Raw genomic sequence first — 21,882 nt, 5'->3', positions numbered from 1 at the left:
CGATGCAAACAGGACCCACACTAGATCACCCTTAATAGGACTTTAGTGTATTTATTTTTTGTCTGAGTCTTAAAAAAAAAAAAAAGCCAGACGTGGTGGTGCACGCTTGTCATCCCAGTACTTGGAAGGCTGAGACAGGAGAATCGCACAGGTTCGAAGCCAGCCTCAGCTACTGAGTGAGGCTCTCGGCAACTTAGTGAGACCCTGTTTCCAAATAAAATATAAAATAGGTCTGGGAGTGTAGCCTGGAGGTAGAAAGCCCCTGGGTTCCACCCCCAGTACCACAAAAAAAAAAAAAAAAACAGGAGAAGAGATGATGGGGAGGTTTATGTAGGAGTTTTGAAAATACTGGAAAGATGAGGAAGGGCCTGGTCCTCGTGAGAGCGAGGCCCGAGGGGAGGGCGCCGAGTGGGCGCTGTCCTCACACAGGTGGGGCCCTGGGCTGGAGCCCAGCTCCGCAAAAGAAAAAAAAAAAAAGTACAAGTCCTTGGAGCGAATGAATGCAGAGAAAAGCAGAGCTAGGAGGAGGGGTGGAGGGAGGGCGGTCTGTGAGTGAGGAGGCCGCGGGGCGCCTCGCCGTCTGCTTTCTCTGCTGTGACACACCCTTCCTGCATCCCCCGCTTTCTGGGTCCTTCTCTCTCAGGAACTATCCTCTGGCATCGCCTTCTCTCTCATATTTTCAACTCCTTCTGTCCCTGTCAGCTCCTAGAGAGTGTGTGTGCACGGGTGCAGCTCACTGTTTGGATACAGTGCTTCCACTGCCGGCCCTGAGAACTAGAACTAGGTGCCCGGCGGCTCCTGCCCCTTCCCAACTCCACCACCCGGCCATGCCCTCACCACGGCTTTGCCTCGCCTCTGCCCGCGGTCCCCAGACTCTTCTGGATCGCCCTCACCTGGCACTGGACATCCCTGCCTGATCTTATATTGCGTGGCCTCCTGCAGCCTTGGCTGCATGGACTGCTCCTTTTGGGTTAGGGGACCCCTCTCTGCTCCCGAGCTGTTCTGCTCTCTCCCCATCCACTCTGGCTTCTTCTTCTTCTTCTTCTTCTTCTTCTTCTTCTTCTTCTTCTTCTTCTTCTTCTTCTTTTTCTTCTTCTCCTCCTCCTCCTCCTCCTCCTTCTCCTTCTCCTCCTTCTCCCTCTCCCTCTCCTCCTCCTCCTCCTCCTCCTCCTCCTCCTCCTCCTCCTTCTTTCTCTCTCTCTCTCTCTCTCTCTCTCTCTCTCGGTACTGGGGGTGGAACCCAGGGTCTTTTCTACCCCTGGGCTATATTCCCAGACCTATTTTATATTTTATTTGGAAACAGGGTCTCACTAAGTCGCTGAGAGCCTCACTAAGTAGCTGAGGCTGGCTTTGAACTTGTGAGATCCTCCTGTCTCAGCCTCCCAAGCGCAGGGATTACAAGCGTGCCCACCACGCCCGGCTCTCTGTCTCTTTAACAGAGTCCACCCCAACCCCATGTGGACTTCCCAGGGACTTGTCTTGGGGGCTCCTCTAGTCTCACTCCACTGGCTTTCTGATGACACAGGGTTGCCCTGAACCGTGGACTGCAGGTCCCGCCTGCTGGATCCCTCCGCTGTGCACAAATGGAGCTCCTCCCTCCCCTGCTCTCAGGACACCTGCCTCTTCTCCCCACCTGTTTGGTGGGTGAGGACCTGGCCCACCGGCCATGCCAGGCACCGCTGGGCACTGTGTGGCATTTCTATAGCCTTCTAGCCTCCTGTTAGCGCACCAGGTCAGCCCAGCTTCTGACACCCCCTCAGCAAATTCCCACCCTCCTTTCCCAAATGGGCCACCAGGGATTTTCTTCCTTCCTTCCTTCCTTCCTTCCTTCCTTCCTTCCTTCCTTCCTCCCTCCCTCCCTCCCTCCCTCCCTCCCTCCCTTCCTTCCTTTCTCTTTCTTTCTTTCTTGTGTGCATGTGTGGCACTGGGGATGGAACCCAGGATCATTCTGCCTCCGAGCTGCACCCCCTGCCCTATTTTTTATTCTTTATTTTAAAACAGGGTCTCACTGAGTTGCGAAGGGCCTCACTAAGTAGCTGAGGCTGTCCGCGAACCTGGATCCTCCTGTCTCAGCCTCCGGAATGCTGGGATTATAAGTGTGTGCCACCACACCCGGTGTCACCAGTGATTTTTCTGAAGCACCTATTCGACCAGATTGCTCCCTGCTAAAGATCCAACAGTGTCAGTCCAGACTCCTCAACCTCCCGCTTGAAGCCCTGGGGGATCCTGCTTCCCCACCTGGAGTCCAAGCAGGCCAAACCCTCCAGCTTTCTGGTGGGTGCCTGGCTCCCACGGCTCCTCTCTCGCTCACGCAGGGTCTCTCTTTCTGAACCGGTCCCTCCCTCTTGTCTGCTTTCTCCAGGCTCAACTGCCTCCTCCAGGAAGTCTTCCTCCAGCGCAGCAGGCGTCCGAGGGCTGGCTCTCTGCATTCCTCCTTACCTAGCTCATCCCTCGACATTATCAACACCTGCCTGCCAGTCGGGCACCATGGCATGCGCCTGTAATACCAGTATTTTGGTAACTGAGGCAGGAGGATTGCAGGTTTGAGGTCAGCCTGGGCCACTGAAACCCTGTCTCAAAACAGAACATTAAGCTGAGCGTCGTGGTGCACACCTGTAGCCCCAGGATTTGGGAGGCTGAGACAAGAGGATTGTAGGTTCAGGGTCAGCCTCAGCAACTTAGCGAGACTTGGTTTCCAAACAAAAGGGGTTGGGAGCAGAGCATGGCAAGGCACGATTGTAATCCTGGTACCCGGGAGGCTGAAACAGGAGGCTCACAGGTTTGGGGCCAGCTTTAGCAACTTAGCTAGACCCTCAGCAATTTAGCAACACCATGCAAAAGAAAAAAAGAAAGAAGTTTTGGGGGTATAGCTCAGAGGTAGACTACCCCAGGGTTCAATCCCTGGCAACACACACACACACACACACACACACACACACACACACACACTGAGTCTCGGCTCAGTGGTAGATTACCCCTGGGTTCAATCCCCAGTACTGCACTGGCCAAGAGGGAGTAAGAGACACAGTTATGAGAGTTTAGTCTGGAGAGGAGACAGGAAGGCAGGTGCAGCGAGGGTGGCCACGGAGACAGACAGCGAGGTGCCCCTGGGGCCAGCCCAGCCCCGCTGGGGAAAGCTGAGTGGCTGTGGAGCCCTCAGGCAGCCATCGCAATGAAAGCCCCCTAGGATGTACCAGCCTGAGTGGTCTGAACTGTGGGCAACTCTGCCCACCCCCGAAATGCACTCGGTCCCTTCGGAGGGCCTTGCTCCGCCAGGCAGCCCTCTGAGAAGACTTGCTACGGTAACCGCCCAGCAGAGGGAGGAGGGAGAGGCGCTGCAGGGGCACGAAGCCCATCCAGGGGCCAGGAAAACCCACAGTGGCTCCTCTGCCTGGGCCCTGGGGCTGAACAAGCCCTGGGCTCTGGGCCTAATGAGCTGCTTTTCAAGTCTGGCCTATCATTTGATTCCGGCAAACCATTAGTCAGAGGGTATGTGGGGAGGCGTGCCCAGGGGAGGCAGGGAGGTGGATCCGGTCACTGCAGCTTGTCCCTGGGTCGGGCAGTCAGCAGAGTTGCTGAGACCTTCCGGTCCATCAGGAGCAGGGCTGTGGCCTCAGGGGAGGACACACCGGCCATCCCCACGGGACACACCTGCGCCGGCACTAGCCAGTTGGGCTGGGAACCTCTAGACCTTTCTAACACTAGGCTGACTTAGGAGCTAATTCCTGCCATGCCGTGAATTCCTGGTATGCTCTTGGGAAACTGCCAGTTTCTTTATCTATGGAACGAGGGACCGTGACACCCTGGTGCCCAGGTCTGGAGGGAGGGCAAGGTCCCCATGGATAATGACCAGATGTGAAGCCAGATGTGGCAGATCCAAGTGGACTCCTCTGCCCACCCCCTTCCTACTCCCAGAAATGGATGCAGTTGCCCAGGACAGAGGATTAAACTGACCAGAGAATTTTGCATACTAACGTGCTGTACAATTTTCAAAATTTATTTATTTTGGTACTTGAGATTGAACCCAGGGCCATTCTACTCCCATCGCCTCTTTTTTACTTTTTATTTTGAAACAGAATCTTGCTAAGTTATTGAGGCTGGCCTTGAACCTGCAATCCTCCGGTCTCAGCCTCCCAAGTACTGCGAATACAGGCAGGCGCCACCATGCCTGGCTTAAAGTACTTTAGCTCAACCTTCTCATTTGTTCATTGGCTGTGATCGCGTTCACAGCAGCCTATGAGTGAGGGTGAGGCTGGCTTTGCGGTGGCTAATCAGTTTATACATGTGGCGCCAGGAAGATGGAGCTAAATGGTCCTTGCTTTGCATCCTGCGATGATGCTGGATGCCAGGGAGCCCAACATTAGCAGCCCAAAGTTCCTGAGGATGACAGGCTCTGTGCATCTGCAGGGCGCAGGAATGCCGGAGTCAGGAGTCCAGCCAGCCTGGCCTGGGCCACCTTCTCCAAGCAAGCCAGGCTTGTCTACGTGACAAAAAGCAGAAGAAGCATGACAGGGTGAATCTTAAAGCCAAGTTCTAGGTGAGAAGAGAACAAATGTCCAGGCTGATACCCACGGCCTCCTGGGAGGCCCCTTGGAGCCCAGCACGAGGTCCGCCTGCTGTCCCTCCAGTGACGCAGTTCGGGGCAGGGCCGGAGAGCAGGGCCTGAACAGAGGACTCAGGGCAGCAAGGGCCGGCGGGGCGCGCTGTCCTGAGGGCGGGGACGCAGCGGCGAGTCAGTGACAGAGGCCCCGCAGTGGGACAGGCCCGGCTGGTCACCGGCCTGGTGCCGAGCAGCCAGGTGTGGGCAGAGACGGGAGGCTCTGGCCTGCGGCCACTCAAGAGAGAAAATATCAGGGAGGAAGAGAATGACGCGGGGCGGGGCGAGCAAAGGAGAGAAAGGAAGAAGGAGAGAGGAGGGCCAGGTGGACCTGCAGAGCCCTGTGGACCTGTGGACCTGTGCAGAGCACCTGCAGGAAGGTGCTGTGCTTTCCTGGATTCCTGTATTTTCTATATTATCCACAAGGGAGATAACAATTTGTAATGATAACTTTTCTTTTCCAGAGCTGGGCCTTGAACTCGGGGCCTTCCACGTGGTGTAATACTTTGTTGTTGGTGTTGTTAAACTGGGGGATGAACCCAGGGGCATTCTACCTGTGAGCTACAGCCCCAGCCCAATTTTACTTTTTTTGGGGGGGTGGTACTGGGGATGGAACCCAGGGGCCTTCTACCTCCAGGCTACACTCCCAGACCTATTTTATATTTTATTTGGAAACAGGGTCTCTTAAGTCAGCTGAGGCTGGCTTCGAACCTGCGTGATCCTCCTGTCTCAGCCTCCCAAGCACGGGGATTACAAGCGTGCGCCACTACACCTGGCTCTAATTTTACTTTTTATTTTGAAACAGGGCCTGGTTAAGTTGCCGAGGCTGGTCTTGAATCAGCAATTCTTCCGTCTCCGTCTCCGTCTCCCAAATACAGGAATTACTTGATTTCATTCTAAAAAAAAAAAAAGTATTAGACCAAGCCAGGCGTGGTGGTGCACGCTTGTAATCCCAGCATTTGGGGGGCTGAGACTGGAGGATCACGGTTCATGGACAGCCTTAGCTGCTTAGTGAGGCCCTTTGCAACTCAGAGACCCTGTTTCAAAATAAAGAATAAAGAATCGGACTAGGAGTATAGCTTGGAGGTAGAATACCTCTGGGTTCCATCCTTAGTATCACACACACACCAAAAAAAAAAACAGTGCTGGGGGTGTAGGTCGGAGGTAGAATGTCCCTGGGCCCCATCCCCAGTACCGCAAAAATAAAATAATAAAATAAAATTAGAAATAAATAAAATTATAAATAAAATAGGGCTGGGGATGTAGCTCAGAGGTAGAATGCCTTGAGTTCAATTTCCAGTAGTGCGCGTGTGCGCGCGCACACACACACACACACACACACACACACACACAGCAAAGTGAAAAATAAAGCTGGACATGGTGGTTCACACCTGTAATCCCAGTACTTGGGAGGCTGAAATAGGAGGATTGTAGGTTCAAGGCCAGCCTCAGCAACTTAGTGAGGCCTTCCGCAACTTAGTGAGACCCTGATTCAAACTAAAAAACAAAATAGGGCTGGGGGTGTAGCTCAGAGGTAGAATGCCCCTGGGTTCAAGCTCCACTAACCAAAGAAAGAAAAAGACAAAAGGGAGGAAACAGAGGGGGGTGCAGGGAAAGCTTTTCCCTTTGCCAGAGAGCAGCCAGCTGTGAAGCTCCCCCCAGGCCTCCCGGGCTGCGCCGAGTGGGACCTCTGGCAGTGTCTGTGGGATGAACGCTGCCAAAGGGGGCCGCCCTGCTCTGCTGGGCGCCTCTGAGTGGGCACAGGACTCCATTTCCTCTCCCGATGCCCTCTGCAGACCTCCCCCAGCCGCCTGGACCTTGCCCACACAATGCAAGTGAAGAGACTGGAACCCTGAGTTTCAGAGAGGCAGCTTGTGTGCGGGGAGGAAGGGGATACAGCCAGCCGCCAGGTCAGGAGGACCCACTAGCTGTGATAAGTGGCTTGTTCGTGCAGGAGGGAGACTGCCAGTGATAATAAAGACGTCTTTATTGTTTCTTCCTGAGGTGCACAGTGGTTCCAGAGAGCATCATTCAGCCCCAGAAGAGAGGTGAAGCACGGGTAACATACGGTCAGGATAGAAAGGAGCGCGGTGAGAGTGGGCCGACTGAGGAGGGCACCTGAAGGAAGGCAAGGCCGGCTCAGTTAGCACTAGCCGTGGCGACAAAGATGTCCTTGTAGCCTTTGATCTCCTTGACCTCCTTGCTGCTAATGAGCACCTGTAGCTGGCGGGGTCCGGCTCTGATGGGGCTGAGGTCCATCAGAATTCGGATGGTATGTCCAACCAGCAGTGTCCCGAGGCTGAAAGTCAAAAAGAGCCCGGGAGAGTGACGCAGTGGGCGAGCGGGTGACCCTCTGGGTGGGTGAGCGCCGGCCACACCTGGGACTGCCCGGCTCCAGCTTTCCTGAGAGGGTGGGAAGGTGGGGAAGGAAGGCGCTGTCCAGAGACTGAGGAGGGTCCGACACGACCCCAGGAGGCACGGCCACACAGAGGCTGCCTGGGGGGCGGCGGGGCCTCACTTACTCGTGTGCTATCTGCCCCTTGAGGAGACCGCTTCCTTCCAGCACCACGGTACAGCTGGTCAGGGCCACCGTGAGGGTGTTGGTAAGGATGATGCGGATTCTCAGGGTCCTTCCCACCTCGGCCCTCTCAGACACCTGTGTGGAGAGAAGACAGGTGTGCCGGGCAGCTGGCCTCATCCGGCACTCCATTAAATGGCCTCCCCCCATCCCCCTCCCCAGGAGCTAGTGCTCAGAGCTCCTGCACTGCAACTGGGAGAGGAGACTGTGGACTGAGAATATCTGCGATTAACACACATGCTGGCCTGTTTTAGAAGGTAAAGATACAGTCAGGTGTGGCGGCACATGCTTGTAATCCCAGTATTTGAGAAGCTGAGCCGGGAGGAGCAGAGATTTGAGGCTACCCTCAGCAACTTAGTGAAACCTTTGGCAACTTAGCAAGACCCTGTTTCAAAATAAAAACTAAAAAGGGCTGGGGGTGTAGCTTGGAGTAAGAATGCCCCTGGGTTCAATCTCCAATGCCAAAAAGGGCGGGGAGCCCTGTGTCCCTCCCGCATCTGGTTCCAGGTGCCTCCTAGATTTCAGCTGCAAGGCCAGCGCCAGAGAGTCAGGGGTGGCTCGCAGTAACACCGTGCTAAGTAGGATCCCAGGGACAGATGCAATCAGAGTCATGATCAGCCAGCATTATCTGACATGACACAGAGGCGGGATGAAGGAAGGAGTGTCCTGTGGGCCGCCCTTCTGCCACGAGGACATCATTCCACCCTTTTGCTCCATCAATGAGGAAACGACAAGGCCAAGGTCTATGGCATGTTAATGGCGGATCTGGACCTGACCGAGGGTCCCAGTGCCGCCCAGGCTCTCTGCCCTGCCACCGTGTGTATCTGCACACGCATCGGCAGATCAAACTCAAGTTTCTCCGGCGAGTTCAGTGCTTCGCTCCCGAAGCTGCTGTCGTGGGTGGTAGGGCCTTGGCCTGTGAGTGAGACGCGGGGACTCTGTCCTGCTCTCTTCTGAGACCCCAGGACTTGTACAGTGCCCATCAAATGACGGCTGTCAGTAAATGAGTATTGACCCAAACTGAGCTCTGACCCCCGGATCATAGGAGGGGCGTGTTCTTGCCTGGCTAGAGAGTGGGGAGAAGGAAGACCGCACCCTGGCTTATCTGGAATTCAAACGGCAGAACCAAGTCTCTAATGAGGGTGTCAAAGTAGAATGGGTTAAAATAGCTCTGGAATCCAGCCTAGCCATACAAGCCATGGGTCCCATACTGATGGGGACCAAGTCACCTTGGCATCTGCTGTGTGGCACTGCGGTCCTGCTGCACCCAGGGGCTCTGGGTAACGCCAGCCGCGTCTGCACTCGTATCCTGCCTACCCGTGCTCCACACGGAGGCTGCCCAGCATTGCTTGGCTTAGCAACCTAACTGCATGTGCCCAGTGGAAACCACGAGCCGGGCCGGGCCAGCCGATCTCTACCCGATCTGGAGCCACCCAGTTCTTCTGGGTGGGAAGAGCCAGGTTTGGGCTAGACTGTGGGCAAGACCTTTGGAGTAGGAGGGAGGGAAGGGGCGGGAACAAGGCCTTGGGCAAGGAAAACCCTGGTAATAGGCGTGGGGAGCCCGCCTGCCTGTCTCCACTATCCCTTCTATCCCCATGTAAAGGCCACACCAGCCGCCCAGACACCAGAACTCAAGCTGAGTCTCCCTTCTCGTCTGTCCCCTCCTCCGTGGTGCCCATCTTACCAGCAGCCACCTTCTGAGCATGGCCTGATGGGCTCTCTCAAATCTATTTCCTCTACTCCCTCTCCAGCCACGGCCTGTCCTGCCTGAGCTTTTCCCTACTTCAGAGGCCTTCATAAACATCCTATGTCTCTGCACAGATCTTCCTACTATCCTCCACCAAGGTCACCTCTCTGAGCTTCTTAGGAACCCGCCCTGCCCTTTGCACACAGCACAGGAGAACACGCTGTCCTACCCTGCACAGCTAAATCATCGGCTTGGTGTCCAAGGCGGGAACCGTGTGTTTTTGCCCTGTGTGGGGTGAGTTAGAGAGCCCCTGGGCCCCCTCTCTGTCCAGAGACCTCACCTCAATAGATAAGTGGGGAGGCTCCAGAGAGAGGTCTTTTAGGACCAGCATGAACCGTCCTGTCTCTTCAACCTCAGCAATGCCAGACACACGGATTAGCTTTTCATCTGTCAGCCTGTTCTTGTAACTGTTGTAGGGCAGCAGGAGTGGCCACTGGATCTCTAAGCACAGACAAAGAGCATCTTGAGCCCAGGGAATGGGTGAGAGTGGAGGGAGAGAGGGTGTGTGTTTACTCTAGGGCTCCGCCCCCTGAGCTCACGCTGAGTCTCACTTCGTGGCTTGGCGTGGGGGATGTATCAGGTGGGTTGACGGCCCACCACCAGCACCCTGACTGCCTAGGATGTGTGCGTGTTGGTGGGGTTGAAGGATTTTTGTGATCTGGCTGGACCACCCAGCCTTGTTCATGGGCCCAAAGCTCCCCTGCCTTCTCAGGCTGCAGCCTACTCACCCTCCCTGAAGCCCAGGTTCAAGGGCACTGATTGCCTCCAGAGGGGCTGGCGTGCGCGGCCCCCGTGCAGCAGGGCCTGTGCACAGAAGCGCACCCTCAGCCGGAGGGGACCCCAGAGGTGGGCTCTGCCGCGCACCCTCCGGACATTCAGCACGAGCAGCACATCCTGGCCCCACACCGGCGCCCGGGGCAGCTGTAGATGCAGCTGGACTGGCTGATCCTCAAGACGCCCAGACCCCAGGAGATCCAGGAGCGATGAAGAGGCCATCTTGGGTCCCAGCATTTTCCTGGAAGCCTTCAAGGAAACAGACCGCTCCTCGGGGGATCCTGGCAGAACAGACACAGGAGAGACACCGCGGGGAAAGGCAGAGAGAGGACCAATGACCGCGGGGAAGGCAGAGAGAGGACCAATGACCGCGGGGAAGGCAGAGAGAGGACCAATGACCGCGGGGAAGGCAGAGAGAGGACCAGTGACCGCGGGGAAGGCAGAGAGAGGACCAATGACCGCGGGGAAGGCAGAGAGAGGACCAGTGACCGCGGGGAAGGCAGAGAGAGGACCAGTGACCGCGGGGAAGGCAGAGAGAGGACCAATGACCGCGGGGAAGGCAGAGAGAGGACCAGTGACCGCGGGGAAGGCAGAGAGAGGACCAGTGACCGCGGGGAAGGCAGAGAGAGGACCAGTGACCGCGGGGAAGGCAGAGAGAGGACCAATGACCGCGGGGAAGGCAGAGAGAGGACCAATGACCGCGGGGAAGGCAGAGAGAGGACCAGTGACCGCGGGGAAGGCAGAGAGAGGACCAGTGACCGCGGGGAAGGCAGAGAGAGGACCAATGACCGCGGGGAAGGCAGAGGGAGGACCAATGACCGCGGGGAAGGCAGAGGGAGGACCAGTGACCGCGGGGAAGGCAGAGAGAGGACCAATGACCGCGGGGAAGGCAGAGAGAGGACCAATGACCGCGGGGAAGGCAGAGAGAGGACCAATGACCGCGGGGAAGGCAGAGAGAGGACCAGTGACCGCGGGGAAGGCAGAGAGAGGACCAGTGACCGCGGGGAAGGCAGAGAGAGGACCAATGACCGCGGGGAAGGCAGAGAGAGGACCAGTGACCGCGGGGAAGGCAGAGAGAGGACCAGTGACCGCGGGGAAGGCAGAGAGAGGACCAGTGACCGCGGGGAAGGCAGAGAGAGGACCAGTGACCGCGGGGAAGGCAGAGAGAGGACCAATGACCGCGGGGAAGGCAGAGAGAGGACCAATGACCGCGGGGAAGGCAGAGAGAGGACCAGTGACCGCGGGGAAGGCAGAGAGAGGACCAATGACCGCGGGGAAGGCAGAGAGAGGACCAATGACCGCGGGGAAGGCAGAGAGAGGACCAGTGACCGCGGGGAAGGCAGAGAGAGGACCAATGACCGCGGGGAAGGCAGAGAGAGGACCAATGACCGCGGGGAAGGCAGAGAGAGGACCAATGACCGCGGGGAAGGCAGAGAGAGGACCAGTGACCGCGGGGAAGGCAGAGAGAGGACCAATGACCGCGGGGAAGGCAGAGAGAGGACCAATGACCGCGGGGAAGGCAGAGAGAGGACCAGTGACCGCGGGGAAGGCAGAGAGAGGACCAGTGACCGCGGGGAAGGCAGAGAGAGGACCAATGACCGCGGGGAAGGCAGAGAGAGGACCAGTGACCGCGGGGAAGGCAGAGAGAGGACCAGTGACCGCGGGGAAGGCAGAGAGAGGACCAGTGACCGCTGGGAAGGCAGAGAGAGGACCAGTGACCGCGGGGAAGGCAGAGGGAGGACCAATGACCGCGGGGAAGGCAGAGAGAGGACCAATGACCGCGGGGAAGGCAGAGAGAGGACCAATGACCGCGGGGAAGGCAGAGAGAGGACCAATGACCGCGGGGAAGGCAGAGAGAGGACCAGTGACCGCGGGGAAGGCAGAGAGAGGACCAATGACCGCGGGGAAGGCAGAGAGAGGACCAATGACCGCGGGGAAGGCAGAGAGAGGACCAATGACCGCGGGGAAGGCAGAGAGAGGACCAGTGACCGCGGGGAAGGCAGAGAGAGGACCAATGACCGCGGGGAAGGCAGAGAGAGGACCAATGACCGCGGGGAAGGCAGAGAGAGGACCAATGACCGCGGGGAAGGCAGAGAGAGGACCAGTGACCGCGGGGAAGGCAGAGAGAGGACCAGTGACCGCGGGGAAGGCAGAGAGAGGACCAGTGACCGCGGGGAAGGCAGAGAGAGGACCAGTGACCGCGGGGAAGGCAGAGAGAGGACCAGTGACCGCGGGGAAGGCAGAGAGAGGACCAATGACCGCGGGGAAGGCAGAGAGAGGACCAGTGACCGCGGGGAAGGCAGAGAGAGGACCAATGACCGCGGGGAAGGCAGAGAGAGGACCAATGACCGCGGGGAAGGCAGAGAGAGGACCAGTGACCGCGGGGAAGGCAGAGAGAGGACCAGTGACCGCGGGGAAGGCAGAGAGAGGACCAGTGACCGCGGGGAAGGCAGAGAGAGGACCAGTGACCGCGGGGAAGGCAGAGAGAGGACCAGTGACCGCGGGGAAGGCAGAGAGAGGACCAGTGACCGCGGGGAAGGCAGAGAGAGGACCAATGACCGCGGGGAAGGCAGAGAGAGGACCAGTGACCGCGGGGAAGGCAGAGAGAGGACCAATGACCGCGGGGAAGGCAGAGAGAGGACCAATGACCGCGGGGAAGGCAGAGAGAGGACCAGTGACCGCGGGGAAGGCAGAGAGAGGACCAATGACCGCGGGGAAGGCAGAGAGAGGACCAATGACCGCGGGGAAGGCAGAGAGAGGACCAATGACCGCGGGGAAGGCAGAGAGAGGACCAGTGACCGCGGGGAAGGCAGAGAGAGGACCAGTGACCGCGGGGAAGGCAGAGAGAGGACCAGTGACCGCGGGGAAGGCAGAGAGAGGACCAATGACCGCGGGGAAGGCAGAGAGAGGACCAATGACCGCGGGGAAGGCAGAGAGAGGACCAGTGACCGCGGGGAAGGCAGAGAGAGGACCAGTGACCGCGGGGAAGGCAGAGAGAGGACCAGTGACCGCGGGGAAGGCAGAGGGAGGACCAATGACCGCGGGGAAGGCAGAGAGAGGACCAATGACCGCGGGGAAGGCAGAGAGAGGACCAATGACCGCGGGGAAGGCAGAGAGAGGACCAATGACCGCGGGGAAGGCAGAGAGAGGACCAATGGCCGCGGGGAAGGCAGAGAGAGGACCAGTGACCGCGGGGAAGGCAGAGAGAGGACCAATGGCCGCGGGGAAGGCAGAGAGAGGACCAGTGACCGCGGGGAAGGCAGAGAGAGGACCAGTGACCGCGGGGAAGGCAGAGAGAGGACCAGTGACCGCGGGGAAGGCAGAGGGAGGACCAGTGACCGCGGGGAAGGCAGAGAGAGGACCAGTGACCGCGGGGAAGGCAGAGAGAGGACCAATGACCGCGGGGAAGGCAGAGAGAGGACCAATGACCGCGGGGAAGGCAGAGAGAGGACCAATGACCGCGGGGAAGGCAGAGAGAGGACCAATGACCGCGGGGAAGGCAGAGAGAGGACCAGTGACCGCGGGGAAGGCAGAGAGAGGACCAATGACCGCGGGGAAGGCAGAGGGAGGACCAGTGACCGCGGGGAAGGCAGAGAGAGGACCAGTGACCGCGGGGAAGGCAGAGAGAGGACCAATGACCGCGGGGAAGGCAGAGGGAGGACCAGTGACCGCGGGGAAGGCAGAGAGAGGACCAGTGACCGCGGGGAAGGCAGAGAGAGGACCAATGACCGCGGGGAAGGCAGAGGGAGGACCAATGACCGCGGGGAAGGCAGAGAGAGGACCAATGACCGCGGGGAAGGCAGAGAGAGGACCAATGACCGCGGGGAAGGCAGAGGGAGGACCAGTGACCGCGGGGAAGGCAGAGAGAGGACCAGTGACCGCGGGGAAGGCAGAGAGAGGACCAGTGACCGCGGGGAAGGCAGAGAGAGGACCAGTGACCGCGGGGAAGGCAGAGAGAGGACCAGTGACCGCGGGGAAGGCAGAGAGAGGACCAGTGACCGCGGGGAAGGCAGAGAGAGGACCAATGACCGCGGGGAAGGCAGAGAGAGGACCAGTGACCGCGGGGAAGGCAGAGAGAGGACCAGTGACCGCGGGGAAGGCAGAGAGAGGACCAATGACCGCGGGGAAGGCAGAGAGAGGACCAGTGACCGCGGGGAAGGCAGAGAGAGGACCAGTGACCGCGGGGAAGGCAGAGAGAGGACCAATAACCGCGGGGAAGGCAGAGAGAGGACCAATGACCGCGGGGAAGGCAGAGAGAGGACCAGTGACCGCGGGGAAGGCAGAGAGAGGACCAGTGACCGCGGGGAAGGCAGAGAGAGGACCAGTGACCGCGGGGAAGGCAGAGAGAGGACCAATGACCGCGGGGAAGGCAGAGAGAGGACCAATGACCGCGGGGAAGGCAGAGAGAGGACCAGTGACCGCGGGGAAGGCAGAGAGAGGACCAGTGACCGCGGGGAAGGCAGAGAGAGGACCAGTGACCGCGGGGAAGGCAGAGGGAGGACCAATGACCGCGGGGAAGGCAGAGAGAGGACCAATGACCGCGGGGAAGGCAGAGAGAGGACCAATGACCGCGGGGAAGGCAGAGAGAGGACCAATGACCGCGGGGAAGGCAGAGAGAGGACCAATGGCCGCGGGGAAGGCAGAGAGAGGACCAGTGACCGCGGGGAAGGCAGAGAGAGGACCAATGGCCGCGGGGAAGGCAGAGAGAGGACCAGTGACCGCGGGGAAGGCAGAGAGAGGACCAGTGACCGCGGGGAAGGCAGAGAGAGGACCAGTGACCGCGGGGAAGGCAGAGGGAGGACCAGTGACCGCGGGGAAGGCAGAGAGAGGACCAGTGACCGCGGGGAAGGCAGAGAGAGGACCAATGACCGCGGGGAAGGCAGAGAGAGGACCAATGACCGCGGGGAAGGCAGAGAGAGGACCAATGACCGCGGGGAAGGCAGAGAGAGGACCAATGACCGCGGGGAAGGCAGAGAGAGGACCAGTGACCGCGGGGAAGGCAGAGAGAGGACCAATGACCGCGGGGAAGGCAGAGGGAGGACCAGTGACCGCGGGGAAGGCAGAGAGAGGACCAGTGACCGCGGGGAAGGCAGAGAGAGGACCAATGACCGCGGGGAAGGCAGAGGGAGGACCAGTGACCGCGGGGAAGGCAGAGAGAGGACCAGTGACCGCGGGGAAGGCAGAGAGAGGACCAATGACCGCGGGGAAGGCAGAGGGAGGACCAATGACCGCGGGGAAGGCAGAGAGAGGACCAATGACCGCGGGGAAGGCAGAGAGAGGACCAATGACCGCGGGGAAGGCAGAGGGAGGACCAGTGACCGCGGGGAAGGCAGAGAGAGGACCAGTGACCGCGGGGAAGGCAGAGAGAGGACCAATGACCGCGGGGAAGGCAGAGGGAGGACCAGTGACCGCGGGGAAGGCAGAGAGAGGACCAGTGACCGCGGGGAAGGCAGAGAGAGGACCAATGACCGCGGGGAAGGCAGAGAGAGGACCAATGACCGCGGGGAAGGCAGAGGGAGGACCAGTGACCGCGGGGAAGGCAGAGAGAGGACCAGTGACCGCGGGGAAGGCAGAGAGAGGACCAGTGACCGCGGGGAAGGCAGAGAGAGGACCAGTGACCGCGGGGAAGGCAGAGAGAGGACCAGTGACCGCGGGGAAGGCAGAGAGAGGACCAGTGACCGCGGGGAAGGCAGAGGGAGGACCAGTGACCGCGGGGAAGGCAGAGAGAGGACCAGTGACCGCGGGGAAGGCAGAGAGAGGACCAATGACCGCGGGGAAGGCAGAGAGAGGACCAATGACCGCGGGGAAGGCAGAGGGAGGACCAGTGACCGCGGGGAAGGCAGAGAGAGGACCAGTGACCGCGGGGAAGGCAGAGAGAGGACCAGTGACCGCGGGGAAGGCAGAGAGAGGACCAGTGACCGCGGGGAAGGCAGAGAGAGGACCAGTGACCGCGGGGAAGGCAGAGAGAGGACCAATGACCGCGGGGAAGGCAGAGAGAGGACCAGTGACCGCGGGGAAGGCAGAGAGAGGACCAGTGACCGCGGGGAAGGCAGAGAGAGGACCAATGACCGCGGGGAAGGCAGAGAGAGGACCAGTGACCGCGGGGAAGGCAGAGAGAGGACCAGTGACCGCGGGGAAGGCAGAGAGAGGACCAGTGACCGCGGGGAAGGCAGAGAGAGGACCAGTGACCGCGGGGAAGGCAGAGAGAGGACCAGTGACCGCGGGGAAGGCAGAGAGAGGACCAATGACCGCGGGGAAGGCAGAGAGAGGACCAGTGACCGCGGGGAAGGCAGAGAGAGGACCAGTGACCGCGGGGAAGGCAGAGAGAGGACCAGTGACCGCGGGGAAGGCAGAGAGAGGACCAATGACCGCGGGGAAGGCAGAGAGAGGACCAGTGACCGCGGGGAAGGCAGAGAGAGGACCAATGACCGCGGGGAAGGCAGAGAGAGGACCAGTGACCGCGGGGAAGGCAGAGAGAGGACCAGTGACCGCGGGGAAGGCAGAGAGAGGACCAATGACCGCGGGGAAGGCAGAGAGAGGACCAGTGACCGCGGGGAAGGCAGAGAGAGGACCAGTGACCGCGGGGAAGGCAGAGAGAGGACCAGTGACCGCGGGGAAGGCAGAGAGAGGACCAATGACCGCGGGGAAGGCAGAGAGAGGAGCAATGGCCGCAGGGAAGGCAGAGAGAGGACCAATGGCCGCGGGAAGCGAGCAGTCTTCCTAAAGCCCCAAACCATGACTTGCTTTAATCTCAGTCTTGGAAGCTGAGATAGGAGAATCTCAGGTTTGAGGCCAGACTTGGCAATTTAGAGAGACCTTGTTTTAAAACAAAAAATTTAAATAGGGCTGAGGGTATAGCTCAGTGGTAGAACACTTCTGAGTTCAGTCTCCAGTATCACACACACAAAACCATACCCAGTTAAATTGAGTTTTAGATAAATCCGGAATATTATTTAGTATGCCACAGATACCACTTGGGATCTACTCGTAGTAATAAAATATTTCTTTATCTGGATTTATCAGAATTCAAATTGGACAGGGTCCCCTGTATTTTTATTTGCTAAATCTGGCAAACATATCCTTAGAGCCACGTGCCCGGGGTCCAAGAGAGCTCCCCCCGCCCCTGCCAGAGCTTGCCATGAGGATGTGAGGGTCAGCACAGAGGTCCACACAGAGGCGCTCGCACCGCCCTCCCCGTGAGGATGTGAGGGTCAGCACAGAGGCCTGCACAGAAGCGCTCACACCGCCCTCCCCGTCCCTGCCCAGGCACCTTCCGGATACTTGTAGGAGCTGGTGATGTCCTGGCGCTGGTCCGACCCCACCATCTTCGTGCTGATCTCCTTCCCGATGGAGCTGGCGTCATGGGCCAGGACTTCCCGGGCCTGGCCATCCCTGAGGAGCCAGATGACCTCGTCGGCGTTTACCTCGGCGTACACGAAAGGGGTGTCGTAGGCCAGGTGGACGTCCCCTTCCCGGATGGCCTTCACAGAGGCAGGGCCGCAGCAGAAAAGCCCTGCGGAGGCGGCAGGGGTTGTGGGTGGCCGCTGGTGGTGGCCAGGTAGGACAGAGGGAGGGATGGGCAGGGCCACCAACGGCCCACCCTGGATGTCCTCGGTTTACCAAGCACCCTCGAACCCATCAATTCATGTGGTCCTCGGGGCCACCTGCTGAGATCACGGCCACTGCCACCCCCCATCCCCAGTTCACAGGCGAGGAAGGAAGGCGAGGCCTGCGTCTTATCCAGGGGAACCCACCGTCAGTGTCAGACCTAGGGAGGGGAGGGGATTCTGCTCTCTGGCCTCCTGCTCACCAGCGGGTCAGCCACCCCTACCGACCTGCCACCCCACGCACCGCTGCTGGTTTGCTGAGGCGTGGGGTCCAGAACCTGCCACCCATTGTAGCCGGGCGGGAGGTCTTTCCGGATCATCCAGCACTCATTCCACACGTGGAAGTTCCTGCGGAAGGAAGGAAGGAGACAGGACTTAACAGTTCCTGCGATTTCCCACGTACCAGACACTATGCTGACTGCTTCAGAACGTTGTTTTGTTTTTTTTTCCTTTAAACGTGTGTGTGTGGCCGGGAGTGGTGATCCCAGCATTCGGGAGGCTGAGACAGGAGGATCGCGGTTCGCGGCCAGCCTCAGCTACTTAGTGAGGCCCTTTGCAGCCCAGTGACCCCCTGTTTCAAAATAAAGGATAAGAAATAGGGCTGGGAGTGTGGCTCAGAGGTAGAATGCCCCTGGGTTCCATTCCCAGTAATGAAAAAAAAAAAAAACCCAAAAAACAAACAAACAAAAAATGTATGTGTGTGGGTGGGGTTGTTACTGGGGATTGAGCCCAGGGGAGTTCTTCTTCCTCTGAGCTAGACTTCCAGCCCTACTTTATTATTTTTTTTATTTTGAAACAGAATCTCACTAATTACCTTGCATTGTTGGCCTCAAACAGGCAATCCTTCCATCTTAGCCTCCCAAGTACTGGGATTGCAGGCATGTGCCACCGAGCCTTACTCCTTTTTCCTTTTTACTAGAAAGTAATTTCAAGCTTCAGTTGCAAGGATAGCACAAATATAAATCATATGTGTACACATATGCATCTAATTTATCTATTATTAGTATTTGTCTTCAGTTACTTTCTTTCAATATTGATATACACACACATACATACTTCATGTATTTTCTAAGAATAGGGATCTTCTGTTATACAACCCTGTACAGTTAACCAGCTTAGTACTTACTATGGATATAATACTTTTATCCAATTTATGTCTATGTTCCAATTTTAATATCTTTTGTAGCATTATGTCCCCACCCAGGACAGGATTCATTGTACAATCACCATGCTCTTAGTGGCTCTTTAGTCTCCTTTGGTCTTGGAACATTTCCTCACCTTTTCTTTTATTATGTTGATATTTTGAAAATAGCATTTACTTATTTTAAAGGAGTCACCTCGTTTGGGGATTGTCTTTCCTCAGGATTAGGTTCAGGTTATATATTCAGAGACAGAAAGAATTCTTCATGGATAATGACGTGTCCTTTTCAGATATACCACTGCTGTTTTGGGTACTTGAGATTGAACCCAGGGGTCTTCCACCTCCAAGCTATACCCCCAGTCAGCCTTTTTATTTTTTCTTTTGAAACAGGTTCTTGCTAGGTTGCTGAGAATCTCACTATTTGCTGCGGTTGGCCTCAAACCTGCGATCCTCCAGTCTCAGCCTCACAGGTACCATGCCCAACGATACCACTGTAGGAATGCAGGAAGAAAAGTCTTCCCCAGCCTGAGGTTTTAGTTAAAGAAGCCCTTGCCAATATTAGAGTTAAGGGAATATTATATAAGGTTAGGATAAGAAGGTAGCAGTTTGTGTAAGCAATGAATTGAATAAATGGGCAAACTTCTTACTTCTGTTATAACCTGCTTAAGACCCTGGCTGAGATACTGGAGATAAGTGTCAAGAGATAGCCGTTTGTCCAAGCAGAGGAGATAGCCATTTGTTTCGGACAGGGGTGATACGGAAGGAATGTTGGAAGCCATAAAAGTTATCTGACGGGAAACATTTGCCAGCTAGGGGCGGCTCCTGAAGCAGGGGCGCACATCCCCCCATAGGGAAGGCAAAGGAGACCCTTGGCGGGCAATGACGTAGGGAGGCAGCTCTGTGAAACCATTTGCTGTCATTCAAATGGATGTGTGATTGCTTTAAACTTAGTGGTTGTACCTGTTTACCAGTTTAATTGATTGGATGTATCTTTCGCGGGCTTCTCCTTGGCAGGCTCTGGTGTGTGTGCCCACCCCCTACTCCGGCTATAAAGTTAGAGGGAACCGGAGGCTAGGGGCCGCCGGACCACGACTGACTCCCTCTCCCCACGGGTGAGTGCCGTCGATCCGGGAAGGCCCCTTGCCGGTGAGGAACCTGCTGCAGCATTAAACCCTGCTTGGAATTACATCCCTGTGTACTCTCTGTTATTTGGGAAGGTGGGCATATCTCGAACTCTTCACCACCGCTTCTTAACCAGCGACAGTTCAGCCCCTAGAAGTACACCGGTGCACCCCAGGATCTGTGGGTCCTGATCACCCACATCTCTCTCCTTTAGCCCTGACGACTGTGAAGTATTTGCATTCTACACACAAGGAAACTGAGGTTTGGAAAGAGAGGAGACTCCAAGGAAAGCAGCTTGTTCTGTACAACTCAAAGATTCGCATCTGGAAACTGGCTGGAAAAGGAAAATCAGGATGCCAGGCTTGAGTTGAGCAGACGAGAAAAGAAGCAGGGAAAGAGAACCGCGAGGCACCAAGAAGGAGACTCGCCCGCACAGTGGGGAGCGAGGCCGGGAGAGCAGGGAATCAGGGCCAGCGCGCCCTGCGGGAGCGAGGCGGGGAGAGCAGGGAATCAGGGCCAGCGCGCCCCCCGGCTCTGGCCCCGGCAGGGAGTGGACCAAGAACTCTTGAGCAGCATAGACACCAGTCTATAGCAAAGACGGAGGGGAGTAAAGACCTTCAGGCTGAGACACACAGCTGTTCGCTTGGTTGAAGCATCAGAGTGTTATCCCAGTGTCTACGATATAACTGATGATCTGAGTAGCCAGAACAGCCTCCACGATTAGGGGAAATTCTCCAAACATCAGCAGCAACATGGAGGCAACGTCACCTCCAGACTCAGCACACACCAGGCCAGAGTCCCCGCTACCCAGGACACAGCAGAGGCCTGCTGGGCGGGGCGCCTTACCATACTTTGTCTTGTTTCTGGGTGGGCAGGATCTCTGCGTTTCTGTCATAGTAGGTGTCGATGGTCAAGTTCCCATCCATGTTGTGCGCAGAGTGGAAGTTAGAAACGACCCGGGTCGGAACACCTAAGCATCTCATTACTAAACAGAGAACAAGATCGCTAAGCTCGTTTCAAGTGGGATCATTGTTCTCCCATGCATCATTTCTGATTTTTCAAGCTGGAGGAGAGAAATTAAGATTCCCTGAGCCAGACCCGTGACTCCGTTATTCCCAGAGCACTGCACCCAGGCCCAGAACCCGGCTGCCCTCCTGCCCTGTCAGCGGAGTCCGGCCCACAGAGAGAAGGGAATGAACTGAGAGCCTCTTAATACAGTAACGAATGACTCGATTTGTTATTTAGGACTATTTTCCTTCAGCAACATTCTGAGGTAAAACAGAACTGAAAACAAACATTTGATAATTAAAAAGAATTTTTTTCTTCTTCCTCCTTTTCTTCTCCTCACCAACAGTTGAACCCAGACAGGTTCTACCTCTGAGCTACGTCCCAATCCTTTTTATATTTGTTTTTTAAAATAGGGTCTTCTTGAAGCCAGACATGGTGTGCACACCTGTAATTTCAGTACTTAGAAGGCTGAGACAGGAGGATTGCAGGCTCAAGGACACCTCAGCAAGCAGTAACTTTTATCAAACTAGTAAGACTCTGTTTCAAAATTAAAATAAAATAAGGATGAGAGTATAGCTCAGAGGTAGAGTGCCCCTGGGTTCAATTTTCAGTGCCAAAAAAAGAAAAAGAAAAAGAAAAAGAAAGAAAAGAAGAGAAAAAAAGAAAACAAGGTCTCACTAAATTGCTGAGGCTGGCCTCGAACCTGTGATCCTCGTGTCCCAGCCTCACAAGTACTGGGATTACCAGCGCCACACCACCATGCCTGGCTAGAAAGGAACTTTTAAAAACTCTAGGCCTATGCTGTAGCCAGTTGGAAGAGGCAAGCTATGCGACCTTGGATAATTGGCTTAATTCCTCGGGATTAGTCTCCATGTAACAAAATGAAGAGTTGGACCAGATAATTTTCAGTTCTAAAATTCTGTATCTGCAGTTCTACTTAAATAGAGGAGTTGGGGGAGAGACGGAAGAAATTAGAGAATGGATAGGACACCTTAAATGTCTCAAGACAACAGGAAACCAGGCTCAAGGACGCAGTGACCATCTTTGATGAGGCAGCAGCGCCCTCTTGTGGCTTCTCTGGATACTGTTACAAGGGCCTTTGTGCGTGGAGTGCTACTGGAGGTGGAACCCAGGGCCTTTTCTACCTCTGGACTACACTCCCAGACCTATTTTACCTTTTATTTGGAAACAGGGTCTCACTAAGTTGCTGAGAGCCTCACTCAGTAGCTGAGGCTGTCTGTGAACCTGGATCCTCCTGTCTCAGCCTCCCAAGCGCTGGGGATTACAGGTGTGAGAGGGAGGCCTGGG

At 56.9% G+C, this 21,882-nt stretch overlaps 1 protein-coding gene across 1 annotated transcript in view; it reads right to left on the bottom strand.

The window, feature by feature from the left end:
• Positions 1-6,736: 6,736 nt before the first annotated feature.
• The window catches only part of TGM7 (transglutaminase 7), a gene marked incomplete at both ends in the record, with an annotated part of 53,866 nt that continues 38,720 nt past the window's right edge, over positions 6,737-21,882 (bottom strand). The window contains 7 exons of the mRNA XM_080707037.1: positions 6,737-6,896; positions 7,120-7,253; positions 9,203-9,363; positions 9,651-9,977; positions 16,967-17,209; positions 17,548-17,651; positions 20,413-20,551. Coding sequence (XP_080563163.1) covers positions 6,737-6,896; positions 7,120-7,253; positions 9,203-9,363; positions 9,651-9,977; positions 16,967-17,209; positions 17,548-17,651; positions 20,413-20,551 — 1,268 coding nt within the window. The remainder of the gene's footprint in view (positions 6,897-7,119; positions 7,254-9,202; positions 9,364-9,650; positions 9,978-16,966; positions 17,210-17,547; positions 17,652-20,412; positions 20,552-21,882) is intronic.

The sequence above is a fragment of the Muscardinus avellanarius genome, assembly GCF_963383645.1.
Source record: "Muscardinus avellanarius genome assembly, chromosome: 12".
NCBI classification, from domain to species: Eukaryota; Metazoa; Chordata; class Mammalia; order Rodentia; family Gliridae; genus Muscardinus; species Muscardinus avellanarius.
Note: the sequence above shows the minus strand (reverse complement) of the source record. Positions and strands in the feature narration are given on the sequence as shown.